Consider the following 14,513-nt stretch of genomic DNA (forward strand, 5'->3'; position numbering starts at 1 on the left):
CTCTATTACCTTGGAGCAGAGGTGGAAGATGCCTGCTGCACCCCTAGTTCGTACTTCTCATCATATCTATTCTCAAAAGCATATGCTGAAGTGAAGGATGGTGCGGAGAAAGAAATGTCTGTGAAAGACTCCTGTGGCTGATCAGCTGTGTCGTCATTAGGAGCTGTCATTAAGTACTGACCATGGGGAATGCCATTCAAGTAAAATGGAGGCAGATGGTTTTTCTCTGATCAATTAGCTGCTTAGACTGATTTGCTAATCAGTGAGTTGAGGTATTTGTGGCATTTCAGGCATTTTGGTGCAGTTTAATTTAGTCTACTGAATGATCTTTAATTCATGATTGTTTAAATTAAAATTGCATATAAATTAGACTTTTTATTTGCCAACACTCTTCAAAATGGCAGGAGCTCAGCATTTGTAGTGCTGATACTAACTTCGTTTGCAAAAATGTGATCATGGTCTTAAGCTGTCTCTTGAATGGTGTGCTTTTTCTTTTCAAGTCTTTGTTCTTTAAAAAATGAGATGCCATTTTATTTTCCTACCCTCAGTAGCCTATTTTTTTAATAAAAAAGGCTTGTTTCAGGCTGATTATTTTTTGAAGAAAGAAACATTTATCCAAACATCTATTCATTAACAGACTGGCAGGCACGTATCTATAAGAGAATAGTTTGTTCACCAGAGAATAAATAATTTAATCGCAAAACCTCTCTAATTTTCTTCCAAGCAGAATCTAGCAACATGTAATGGAGGAAAATAGTGCTGTTTCCAGTCCTTCTGTACAAGTATTTGATGTCTCAGAGGAACAATTTGGAGTTGTGTAGACTATTAATGAAGCCTGGCTTGCTATTGATCACAGCTTGTACCATTAGACCAGGCTGGCCATGGGCTGTATTAGATGAGTTAAACATCTCAGACAGGTTTGCAGTGCTCACTGTAAGTTTGGTGATCTCAGCAGATAGAATCACAGCCAGCTCTTCAAGGTCCTGCACATTCACTTCTGAAAAGAAAATATTTTCCTAAGGCCTTCACTCGTTGTTTGCAAATGCAGTACACTCCTCTGAACTGTAGGCAGGTGTCACAAAGGAAGTAGTATTTTTCCTGCAGGTGAGAAATCCATCACCATTTCTGTATATGCAAATAGAGATGTCATCTCACAGCAAAAATTTTTCCTTATGGACGTTGCTGGACTTGGAGTTGTCTTGCTCTTATCAGCCCATGCAACATATCCTGCAACCCCATCAATAACATTTGCAATTTGTATTCCTCCCTTCTTAATATAATCTAATGCATAGCAAACTCCTCTATGAAAAACTTGTTAGAAAGGTAGATCATGCAACTCTTTGTCTGACTGTGTCAGAGGTCAGTTTAAGTAGCTTTTGGAGAGTTGGTTAGGTGTGAGGTAAGCCCATGAAGATTGATAATCTGAAATGTAAGGGACAGCCAGAGCACTTTGCAATGACATATGGGTTGGTTTCTTTTCCCTTGTAGCGGAAACGCCTTGCATCGAATTATTTGAATAACCCCTTGTTCCTTTCAACGAGAGGTAAGCATATTATTAAATTAATATACTGCTATTCTAATGACATGTTAAAAATGTATTAGTAGGATTTCATAAGAGTTAATGTTAGGATACCATAGAGCATTACGTTGTGTAATATCCTTGGGTTTTAATATGAAGTTAAAATAGATGGTTTTCCTGCAAAAACAATGGCAGGATAAAACTAAAGGTCACAATTGTATAGAAATGGATCCAAAGCCTCTGCAATCAGTGGAAAATCTGATCTCTGGCACTTTAAGCACCATGCAGTGAGAGAACTGATTGAAGAAAGTAATTAAGTACTTAAAAATATATTAAGTACTTAAAAATATATATTGAAAATTAATTACTGTTTTAGGCTTTTCATTTGCCTCTTTCCACCAGCTTTAAGAAACTACTCTCCATCGTCAAGCACTAGAAATTTCCCACAACTTTTGCTGCAATAACAAGGGCTGAAAACCAGTTTTTCTTATTCCAAGAGGTAGAGCCATAAATCTAGACCTGATGACGTTGAAAATGCTTTCCAGTCCTGTATTTATAAGAACTTCAAATCTGAAGCTTTATAGTAAATGCCTTGAGAATTAACAACTCACAGGAGCCTTTTTTGGGGATGCTGATGATTAGCTCATGGGAAGAAGCACATTTCAGGAAAAAAGTGCAAGACAGAGAAGACAAAGAGTTGGGACATGTGAAGTGAAACACAGAGAATGTTGAGTATAGTTTAATTCTTCAGACAAGACCCATGTAGTGTTCTAAGGAAGAAAGTGAGAAACTTGTATTTCAGAAGAGGAGATAAAGTCAGTAAAGAAACTTGATTCTGTCCTTGCCCTTGCTTTGCCTTTATGCTGAGATGCATTAGAGGGAAGAGAAGAGACACCTTTTTATAAGTTAAATGTTATTTCAGTATTAGGAGCATTTGCACGAGACACGAAGTTTTGACAGTTTAGTGTTTGCTTGATCGCCTTGTCAAGTGTCATGTTTAGTGCTTGAAATTCATATTTCTGCCTCTGCCTTGATTTCCTGCACCCCAGGAGCACTGACTGAAAGGGAGTGGTGCTTCTTTCTGCTTCACATGCCAGATACAGACACTTGGCCTACTTACCATATGCCTGTAATGTATTTGGTCTCAGAGGACAGCAGAGGTTATTACAGTAAACAGCTATGATGGCACGCCTCTTAGGAGGAAACCAGACCCATGTGAGCCCCACTGGAAAGAACATTATTCCTGGCTTAGTTTTATCTTCAAAAATAAAATTGTAATTTATTGTTTGTCTTTCCATAGCAGTTGTTTTTCCTATTTAAACACGTGAGAAATCAGGACAGAATGGCATTGTTAGTAAGTTGTGCTGCCAGCCCCTTGGTGGGTTTTAATCAGGGTTTGATATCTCTGACCTTCTTTTCATTATATGCTTCTCATTTTATTTGCAAGGAAGTAGGCAAATGACAGAGCTTTATTGATGCAGCTGTGTTGGAGCTTCCTGGAAATCTGCAACCTCTTTCCTTAATCATTAATTCGTCTTTGAGGAATTTTTGTTTTTTCCAGAATATATACTGGAGTTTTCTTAATGTTCTGAGAATGTTGAAATGGGCTTCTTTATAGCAGAATTTCCCACCTCTGCAAAGATTTTTTTGGCACCAGCACTGTTTTGCTGGATATTTTGCAAGTGCTGAACAGAAGGCAGGTGCTGTCCCAGATTGCTTGGCTCTGCAGTATTGAAGTTCTCCAGCTTCAGTGCAGAGTTGGCTGCACCTTCTCTTATAAAGTGCTGCTTTAGAAATATTGTCCTCATTTTAGTTTTTCAGCAAATAGAAGAGGGCAGTGGAAATGTTTTAAGAAGCTTAAAACTTTGTAGCATAAGTGAGCTGAAAAGACAAATAAACAAACTAGAAAAAATCCCCATGATGTCCAGGAAACAACTGTCATTTCTGGAAATACAGAAGAGGACAATTCTTGTAAATTTTGATCAATATGTATTAAAATGTCTTACCTGAAATGAGGTCACATCCTCCAACATGTATCATTTGTACAAAAGAGTCATCAATTATCAAGTCTCTGTTTATCTGAATAACATTTATATCCCCTGAGTAATCATGGTGTCATACAGTGGTGGATCTTTGTGTGTATATATTTGGGTATGAAGCAACATCTATATGTTTTATAGGTCTGTGATTATTTATAGAACTCATTGCCAAAGCATACTACAATTCTTGGAAGAAGTAGAGAAATTTATGCAAGAAAAAAATCAATCAAGGCTGTTAAATATAAAAATGAAGATGCAAGCTCAGGGTAAGGGAAGCCCATAAACTGCCAGCATCAGAAGAATGCTTCTGGATTTACTTAGTGTTTGTCCTGTTCTTGCACTCTGTGAAGGAGTGGCAGCACTGTGCTGTTAGCAAAGGACATGGGGATTTATAACCTCTGGTCCAAGTTAGGTGAAGCTGTTTCTTTATTCTCGAGTTCCAATTCCCACGTGTATGAGGCCTGCTCATGTGTACATCTTCATGCCTATGCACACATCAGTGTGTAAAACCAGTGTGTAAAGGTGGGAGGGGACTTCAGGTGAGTCTGATAAGAGGGATCACAATGGAACAGCTATATTCCTGCTCTGATCAGAGGGACCTGAAGGAGGACAGGAGAGCAATATCAGTTTGGTTGTCTCTACTTTAATCCAAATAAAGGCCTGTGCATTAAGTGTTTTTCACTGGGACAGTGTGCTCCAGCCCCTTGCAAGAACCCAAGTGAATATCTGGACTTATGCCAGGAGCATATTAGGCTGAATAGCTTCCCCCAGAGGGTGTTGGGCACTGAACAGGCTCCCCAGGGAATGGTCACAGCCCCAAGGCTGCCAGAGCTCCAGGAGAGTTTGGACAACGCTCTCAGGGATGCACAGGGTGGGATTGTTGTGGTGTGTGTGCAGGGTCAGGAGCTGGACTCAATGATCCTGATGGGTGCCTTCCAGTTTAGGATATTCTGTGATTCTGTAAATCAGCAGAAAAAAAATTGCAACAGACTGCAGTTTCCATGAAGCTCTTGATTTTTTTCTGGCTTTTTATTTTTGGGCAAAAGTGTGTTGAATTCCACAATTTTTAATTTATTTTTTAATGGAAGGCTTGGCCTGCTTTCCAGAGAGCTCTATTGGTTCTTCTTCCTATCAGGTTGTGAATACAATCACTACAGACTCGGTTCATCCAAAGGTCACTGGTGTTTTGGGTTTAATGAGAAGGAGTTGATGATACCATCAGGCCCACTCCCACAGGAGCTGACCATTTTGTCCAGAAATCAGCTCAACACTTAAATCTGTGTTTAAAAATTAGTTGGAGGCACCCATTTCATACTCCACATTAAGTACATTGCTGGTTCAGGACCAGCGTTTTCAACACCCAGCATGCTGAGGTCCTTTAGGAAGACTTTTTGACTACTGGCACATGGAGAGATCCTCTGCATGAAAATTTCTGAAAATGTCAAATACTATGACATTTTAGCATCAGACTTTTGGACATGGGATTCCTGCAATGTACATTTTAAAATCTCAAATGCTAATTCCATTGCTTGCTTTTATATTCTTTCTTGCCTGCATTAATTTTGGCAATGTCCTGATCTCCCACGCCACATCTTGATTAAAATTACTCCCAAAGCTGAGCACTAGCTACTGCAGCAATGTATTTTCTACTAATCTGTTTTCTGCCCTTCTTTTACATGCTAGCAAATGAGGATCCATTCTGGAAGGTATGTGTGGCAAAGTTTGTGTATTAGCAGGTATCTTACTCATCACTATGTATTCAGTGCTTGCTTCTGATTATTGTAGTCACTCTCAAGGTATCTAATTGCAGTATTCTCTTCTCCCACTTAAATTAATCTTTGAGTCCTTAAGCTAGACTTTCAAAGAGATGAACTCCTGGGCTTTCACATGCAAGACACATTTAGTCTCTTTGTTGATTCCACTGATTGAAAAATTGCTAGTGCAGATTTATGAGTTTAATGAAAATTTTACAAGAAAAATGAGTAACCACTCTAGTTCGTAAAGATTAAATCTCTTTACATTGTGGTTAAAATTAAGATCCTTTGAGCAGATAGTTTATAAAGAATAATATTTTTGAGAGTGATTTTTTGACAGGACTGGTTCAGAATTCGAGCCTGCCTAAAACTGCCAGGAAATTGAATTACTAATAGTAATTTAATAATAATTTTTAATTACTATTCCTAAAAATGAAAACGTGGTTCTGGAATTTAAAAATATAAAATTACTGTTCTACTTCCTGAAAAGCCCGTAGGAATTTTTTTTTTTTTTAATGATTCACAAGGCATGAGAATTTCAAAATCAGTATCTCCTCTATTAAAAAGAGTAATTAATGTTTCCACCAGATTAGCATAACAATCTACTACATGACATTGTAACTTTGTTGAGTCGTAGTCCATGTTATGTATTGCTTCAGACAAAGCCCTAATCAGTTTTGTTGGAGAAAGGTTGTCAGAGCAAGTCTGAGCAGGAAATAATTAGTGTCAGGGAGAAAGAGTCCAGAGGAGTTCACAAAAGAGGGTATATAGCCCAAGGCTCTGCTCCAGCCTCCTGTTTCCCCAGCTGCCTTTTGAGGCAATAGGCATGAAACATGGAACTGTGCTTCTTCCCCAGAACCCTTTTCTTGCTTGTTTCCTTCTGCTTTGGGGATGAAGGACAAGTGATACCCACATTAACTCTGATCCTGGACAGAGCCATGCATGGGGATACGTGTGTTGCAGTAACACACTGGCAAAGAAAAAAAGTAAAATAATTACTATATCACAATCTGGCTATATTCATCAACTCTCTCCTGTGTTTGATTAGTTGGGTTTTATGTTTCTGTTTCAATTTATGAAACTTGCTTCTGGCTCATTTGTTGTATGTATTTGTTGCTATCATATATCTATTATTTCTGTCTTCTGTGTCTGTCAGGGTCCTTTTGACAATTAGATTTCGTGTTTGAAGGATCCTGTCTGCTGCAGTAGAGGCTTTGAATGCTGTATAGAGAGAAGTTCTCAATGGATTGACTTTACCCAGGGCACCCTTCTCTTGCAGAATGAGATTCATCACGATGAACACTGCACTGCTTGCAAGTGTGGAGTTAACTTGCAGCCCTGTGGTACATGTCCCAGAGCATATCACCTCAACTGCTTGGACCCACCCCTCAAAACTGCACCCAAAGGGCTCTGGGTCTGCCCAAAGTGCCAACAGAAGGTAAGCTTCATGGAGCATGGTGTACCAAGAAGGGAAAATGGGAGACACCTCGAATTTGTGTACCCCTAAACAAATCTAACCTATGGTTGTAGCTCAGTGGACTACATTAGATGAAGAAGTACTGAGGTTTTCAGTGCACTTTGCAGTATTGATTTCTGGTATTTCTCACCATCCTAGAGTTAGAACATATGTGGAGTGATGTAGCTTGCCTATAATTTCTAAGAATTGTCCTCTTTAAATGTCTCTTCAGTTCCTTCAGCTCCTTTCTTTACAGTAACATCACTAGCATGTAGTCAGACAAAGAATGTAAATTTTAGAGATGAGGGAGGCAGTGTCAGAAGAAGACACTGTTCACCAGTGGATCTGAAAGGTGTGAGGAGAAAATTTCCTTTTCTTTAAATCATATTTGTTACACAAAATTGTTTATCACAGTTATGTGACATATGTTAAACTGTCTAGTTGCTGTGAATAATGTTGATTGCACAAGTAAGAAAAAATTACTAAAAAACTAGAGTGTCACTAAAGTGTAGATTCTGTGTCATAGAGTTCCTTGTGGTTAGCCTTAAGATCACTTTTATGTTCTGAGACAAGGACCCAAGACCCTGAAAGATCCTGCAAGGCTTGAGCAAATATTAATGTGTGTTTTTTTTGAATCCTAACCATTTATTGTTTCCTGGGCTTACAGGTGTTAAAGAAAGATGACAATGTGCCATGGACTGGAACTCTGGCTATTGTTCACTCCTATGTTACTCATAAAACAGGTAGGGATTAACTCAGCCACTGACAAGGGATTTCCGGTTCATGGTAGGCAGTGCCATTTGAGTCCTTAGCTGAAATACCAAAGTAGTGTTAGAATGCTGCCAGGTCTGATGGTGTAGGTCATAGGGCCATAAGTTACTGGGGAGAGCAGACTTGTTCTCTCCCCTTTCCCTTGGTCTGCTCCTTTGCCATCTTCTCTCTATAAGGAAGTTGAGAGTGATCTCTCAGGGACTTCACTCTCTGGAGGAAGTTGTCATCAAAGTGGTGCCTTCCCTGGAACAGTGCTGAAACCAGGATTTTGAGGCAGAATCCTTGGGAGGCAGAGACAGGATAAGCAGAGCCATGTCATTGGGTGTGTAGCACAATGCCAGACTAGTGTCCCAGACACCACAGCAATACCAACTTCTAATTGTTTCAGTATAGTATGGCAGCCACTTGAGTCATGTGCAACAGCTGTGCATTGAGCATTATTACTTTTTAATTCCCTGTTTCATTGTTAAAATAGGCTATTTGGGGCATTAGATCATATTTGTAAGGACATTTATGGAGCTCTGGAACAGTTATAATTGTGCTTTTCTGCCAGGGTCACTAACTAGTGCCGTTCCAAGGAGCTGGCCTCTTCCTAAATACCATTCACCTCTTTCTTGGAGATCTCCAGGATCACATATGGTCTAAGGATGAATTTTAATTCACCTTAAAGGTGCACTGCATCTTTTGGATTGTCCTCATGTGCACTAACCATTGACATAGAATCCCAGAACATGCACAGAATCCCAGAATCATTTAGGTTGGAAAAGACCTCCAAGTTCATTGAGTCCAACCTGTTATTGATCCCACCTTGTCAACCAGCCTAGAGCACTGAATGCCATGTCCAATTGTTCCATGGACACCTCCAGGGATAAGAACTCCACCACCTTTCTAGGCAGCCCCTTCCAATGCCTGACCATCATTTTAGTGAAGAAATGCCTGCAAGCAGAAACTCCAGATTTCTTTGGCTGTACCTGCTGACAAAAGGCTAATGAGACCTTAAACTCACTATGCAAAATACCTGCTTCTGCTTTCTATCCTCAAGCACACAGTACATCCTTTTCTTAACCTCTGCATCCTTAATCTTATTGTTCCACAGTCAAAGAAGAAGAGAAGCGAAAGTTATTAAAGAGAAGCAGTGAGCTGAAGAGTGAGCATAGACAGTTAGAAGAAAAAGATCGACTTCTCAACAGTGCAGTGAAGGTAGGACATCTGATGGGAACACAGAGTCTCCTGAAGAGATGTTTATAAAGAATTTAAGTCCAGAAAAATTATACTTTGTGGCTAGAAAATGATTCAATCTCCCAAGCAATAGATTTTGGAGTGTCAATGTGTTTCTCTCTGAGGAAGTGCATTTTCTTTATGCACAAAAGCAAGCCACTCTGGCAGGCTGAGGAAGAGAAATCACTTGAATTCCTGTGGCAAAACACACACAAAACTCCACAAATAGCCATGTCTGCCTTCCTTGTAGTTGCATCTATAGCTCTGAGCTACTCAATGACTTCAAGGCACTTCCATCCTCTAGGTGAAAAGTTCAGTTACAAGTGTGTACTTCAGTGGTAGCTGCTTATTCATTAGCTCAAATCTCTTGATATTAAGTAGAAATAACCATTTTTACTGAATGTTGTAGCATCTCTCCATGACTGAACATGGACTATTTTGTCTTTCCAAAGTAATTTTAAAGCTCGGTGTTGTCTGGAGGTATTTTCCATACATGTTGTGCTATGAGGAGCAGTCTCTGAATGAATGAGCTGAATTCAAAGCCTAATTCCTACCCTTCATGGCTGAAGGAACTATCTGGGGCTACCTTCCTCCTGAGAGGTAGCTGCTAGTTTGCATGGCAGCCTCAATATATATTTGACACTTCTTTACCTTGAACGAAAAATCAAAGTGGCAGCTGCAGGAGTAACTGGTCACTGCTTGTTTTTCCATTGCAGTTATCCAGAGGAGGCACACTAAAACATTTATCATGTAAAACAGAGTGGAAGGAAAAGCAATAACTTATTAAAATACATCACTGTATATTCCCTGAGCATGTGCATAGCACTAATGGAACTACACATGCATGTAGTAGGTAGGAGAGCGCAGTAGGATGAGGAATTTGGAAAGAAAAGCTGTCAGCTATCAGGTGTGTGTCATGGCTGTCAAAATCAATAAGATTTCTACCTAAGCAGAATCAGGTTATTTCAGTAGGCAACACTTATTTAAATGGTAATATTAGCCAATGATTACATTTATTGGAAATGGATACACTTGAAAGAAGAAATAAATTAAAGGTGTCCCAGCACAGAGCAATTTCATTCTGACAATTTAACAGATATTTTTATGAAAAAGAACATTCTCATACACCCCACATCTATAATGGTAAAAAACGGAACATAATTTATCTTTTATCTGAAATTTCATATCTCTAAACCAATCTCTGAGCAGCTTCACACAGTTGCTTTGCAAACAAGTTGATTTTCAAGTGAGCATTTCCCAATTCCCCAGGAGTGGAGAATCCCCACCCCTGGGCAGTCTGTACTATAGCCAAAGAGGAGCAATCTGCAGACAAGTAATTGGTTTGGTCAGAATCCTGAGCACACTGGGAGGAAGAAAACAGCTTTCAGGTATTAGAGGCTGCTGTCCCCTTTCACCTTACAGACAAACTCAGGGTGTGGGTCTGTCCCTCACAAAAGAATGGGGTGCTGAATGCAGCAGTCCATGGTTGGGAAGGGAAAGGAAAATTACTGATTCTTCCCATCTCTTCTTGGAGAAATAGAGGATTTGGGATGCCTTAGTTTAGCTCCTGCTCTTGTGTCCATTTTCATGGAGATTTTATTTCAAAAGATGCAGTTTGGTCACCCTGAGGGATGAAAGCTTTCTTGTGAGTGCTCTGGTATAACAGTTGTGTCTTGGAGCAAAATTTTCTGCCAGAAAAATGTTAATATCACGTTCAGTGAGATTAATGCATCTTCACAGTGCCTATTCCCTGAAATGTGTGGCACATATGAAATGCATCCTGGTGAGGTTCACCCACCAAGCATTTATCAGGGTCCTTCAGTAAGAGTGAGAGATCTGAGTGGTGCCTTCTGTATCTTCAATAGCCCAGTTATTACATTCCCATGCCAGGCATCTCTGTGAAGTGCAGAAGGTGTTCCTACCTGCCAGTCTATCTAGAGGATGGAGTCAGAAACATCCTCCAAATGCATTTTGCCTGGGAACAGTATTGTTCCCTCAGACAGCTGCTACAATGTGTGCAGCTCTGCTGATTACTCCATTTGTTAAGCTGTGGTTTTGCTTTCCCCAAGGGAGAACATACTTCATTAGAGCAGACTGCGCACCCAAGGCACCAAAGGATGTTTGGAGAGATGTTTGACACCACTTTGAATATATTCTCAGTCTTTCCTTCTATTTCCCTTTCTTTTATTTGACAGAAATGCTTAGAGCTAAAAACCAGCCTGATGGCCCAGCAGAAAGGAACTCAGTCATCACTGGAACGTCTCAAAACCCTCATTAGACTGATACAAAATGAGCAGATGATTCAGGTTACCATGACAACCACCACCACCACCTCCCTGCTATCCATCCCCTGGATCAAACCCTCTGCTGCCTCTGCTGCCATGCACAAAGCCTTGCAGCCATCCCAGGGTAACAACTGACAGGAGTCGGCCATGCGTGGTCTAAGGAAGGGGCAACGAGAAACTTTGTGCACGTGAGGAGAGGAGAGATGAAACTGGAACAAATGACAGGAGGAGCAATCTCAGCTTTGATACACTTAAGAGACTTGCAGACCAGTTAGCCCCATTTGTAGGTCACTGTAGCATCAGGTTCCCACAGAGTGGGTTGTGCTGCAGTTTCATATTTGCCAAGACCTTCAGTGCTTATGACATTTTGTTTTGTTATGTTGGCCTTAATGTATTTATGACTGAGGATGAACAGGAAAAGCATGGCTGATAGGAAACAGGATAGCCTTTTGTGGCGGCAGGCAGGCTTTCTGTTCTAAGGGGAGAGAAGTTAGTAAGGTATTAGAGAAGTAGTTGGGCTGAAAGCTATTTGTGGGGGGGGGGGGAATTGGTGAGATAACCAGAAACTGAGCTACTTAGCACTTGACACGGATTGTTTTCAGAGGAACGAGTTTGGCTCCATTGATTCAGGTGACCTGGAGATGGGGTTGTTGTGACCAGAACAGCATCACGGACACTTACAGAGCCTTGGAAACAAAAGATCTTTCTTTTCCATATTATTAGACTTGACAATTGCAAATATTTAAATAAAGAAACTGTATGAAGTTAGCATTTCTGGTAAAATATTGAAATATTTTCATGCTGATGCTTCTGTTCATGCGTTCCAAAATATTTTAAAAATACGACTGTAAAACTCCTTTAGAAGGTCCTTTTTACTTATTTTGCTATCAGTATATTTTTCTCATGGAGTTTTTGTGCAAGGTTTAGCATCAACCATAACAGTGGATATCCCTGACAGTTTGGGGTTCATTTTTTTAATAGATTATATTGTGGTTCTCTGTCTTTTTATTAATTTTGGATTCTTTTGTAAGGAAAAAAAGCAAATAAATATTCTGGGTTTTGTTTCTTTTCAGTATAGATAATATGCCAAAAAATAACTTAACATTTTTGTACTGCATTTTTATTGTTAAAGATATGTAACATTCTTTTGATTTTGGTTTTTGTTTTGTTTTGTTTTGTTTGGATTTTTCTGTTTGGTTGGTTGGGGTTTTTTTGTTGAAATGTCCACGGAAATGGTGCAGGAAAAAAAAGCTGCCTCAAGGGGTTGGTTCTCAATCTGGAGACTCAAACTCAAGATTTCTGGGGGAGGGCCAGGGCATGGAAAATTAAAATGGTTTGGGAGGATTTTGTTTTTGGCAACTTGATTCCTTTTTAACATTTTGTTGAATTTTAGTGTATTTGGGAAGTGTTTATCATTAGCCTGAGAAAATCCCAGTGCACTTGTTTGTTTTACTAGCTGGTCTTCCTGATTCTGCAAGGTCCTGCCTGGTCTCCTGCAGCTGCCTGGGAAGGTGGTGATGGACACCCCGGTTTTCTCAACTCACAGTCCCCAGTGCCATTGTCTTTGTCCTTATGAGTTCTCCATCAATTAGCAAAACAAGTACTTATGGAAAGTCACCAGAGCAGGACACGAGGCTAGTTTCTCACATCAGCATATCACATGGTGCCAAATAGTCTTTTTTGCTTTTAATTTTAAAAAATAAACACATGAGGGACTGTTTTTTTTTGTTGCCCATCACTAGGCAACACATAGTCCCTTCAACCATTTTCACAACTCCGGGAGAAACTGTGCAGTACTATACAAATCTATTTTAATACACAACACTCGATTGAACAAGATTTTTATATTCTTTTATTGATGAACAAAGTGAACTAGGTAAAACACAGTTGTTATACATTGGTTAATGTATGCAATTATGCATTCCAAGTGGCTTGCAATGTAGATGTTTTCAGGTTTCATGGCTTTTTTTTTTTTTTCTCAGACAAATGACAAAAAAAAGGAAAAGTGTGGAAGGTTTAATATGTGGATAATTTCTGAAAAACTGTCTTCAACTGTTAAAAGTAGTTATTTTGAAAAGGGAGCTGTCCAGTGGATAGTGTGAATAGAAAAAAAAAAGTGTTTGTCTTAAATATGCCAATGTAGTTTTACTTCTTTATGATGCATTAAACTTGACTGACAATTTCCTGGCATTGTTGTGGTGGTCTCTGCTGCTGAGGGTCACAGCATGGCCTGCCCTGTCCCTGTTGAGGGCCCCCCTCCCTAGCCAGACTCTCTCTGGGAGGGGGGAAGTGACTCGTGCTGATTTCTCCACCTCTGTGTTCCATTTTCAAACTTAAGTGCTGCAAGAATGAGTACAATGCTTTCTCCTTGCTTTCTATCAGGTCCGGTCCCTTGCTTAGCTTCCCACCTCTTGGAATAATTGCCAAGCCAACAAACCCCTGGGCTTTGCTTTCATACCTGCACTCTCAGGTGCTCTTCAAATGTGTGGTGACTCTATTTTGTAATTTATAAATCACTTTATAACTGTAGTAAAGCAGTTACTAAAGAAATTTTAATTCATCTTTGCATTTCATCTTTGGGCTTAAAATGCTGCAATAAATCACCTTCCCCCTCAATATTCATGCTAGAAACACAGCTGACTGGCAGTCCACTTGCAGTTGACATTCTTCTGGTTGCCGAGGCAGAAACTTTGATCATCCCAGCACTAGTGCTGTGTTGGCTCCACATGGGAACAGCACCATTTCACTGTTGGTGTGTGGCCCTGTCCCCACTGTGTTTACCCTGCTAAGCAAGATTGCTGCTGTGATGGCATCTCAGTGAGAGGCTGCTCTGGCTCACTCCTTGAACTCTGGAACTCCACATGCTTCACTTACCTCTCTCTCCGAGACACAGAAGGGAAATCTAAGCAAAGCACAGGGTCCCAAGCTAGAACCATGGCCAAGGCCCTGAAAATCGGAGTGACACCAGATTCAGTATTTTCCATTGGAGGAGGATTTAAATAATAATTTAATGACTGAGTCCAATATCTCTTTAAATACTGCATTCCCTTTCCCCCTCTCATTTTCCAAACTGGGGTACTTTGCAGCAGCAGCAGGGAGAACAAGAGACACAGGCTCAGGAAGTGACCTTCTGTCCCTGCATACAGGTGAACAAAAGCTCCAAGATTAAAGTGACAAGTGCCTGCGACAAGCCTTCCTCCCTCTGCAGCCAAGCGTGGCAACCTCTAAGGTACCAAAGGAGTTGGGAGATCTTTACAATCTCTCCCCAACATGAGGGTCCTGCTGCCAATATGCTCCATATTGTTGAAAACCCAGGGTTGTGTTTTAAGCTGCTGAAAAATAAATGATGCATTCTTCACCTTGACAGGCTTTTGCATCCCTTCACACGAGACCTTTCCAACAGTCTTCATCTGCATCTTGGGGCCACTCCTGTTTTGCTTGGCCATGGAAATATTATCTAGGTAAAACTCC

At 40.2% G+C, this 14,513-nt stretch overlaps 1 protein-coding gene across 1 annotated transcript in view; it reads left to right on the forward strand.

Moving 5' to 3' along the window:
- Window positions 1–13,232, forward strand: part of PHF21B (PHD finger protein 21B) — a 161,514-nt gene extending 148,282 nt beyond the window's left edge. The window contains 6 exon segments of the mRNA XM_079304808.1: window positions 1,489–1,543; window positions 5,242–5,264; window positions 6,592–6,750; window positions 7,436–7,511; window positions 8,636–8,739; window positions 10,953–13,232. Of these exon segments, the coding sequence (XP_079160934.1) occupies window positions 1,489–1,543; window positions 5,242–5,264; window positions 6,592–6,750; window positions 7,436–7,511; window positions 8,636–8,739; window positions 10,953–11,177 (642 nt within the window). The 3' untranslated portion in view covers window positions 11,178–13,232.
- The last annotated feature ends 1,281 nt before the right edge of the window (window positions 13,233–14,513 follow it).

Source organism: Erithacus rubecula (genome assembly GCF_903797595.1).
Source record: "Erithacus rubecula genome assembly, chromosome: 4".
NCBI lineage: Eukaryota > Metazoa > Chordata > Aves > Passeriformes > Muscicapidae > Erithacus > Erithacus rubecula.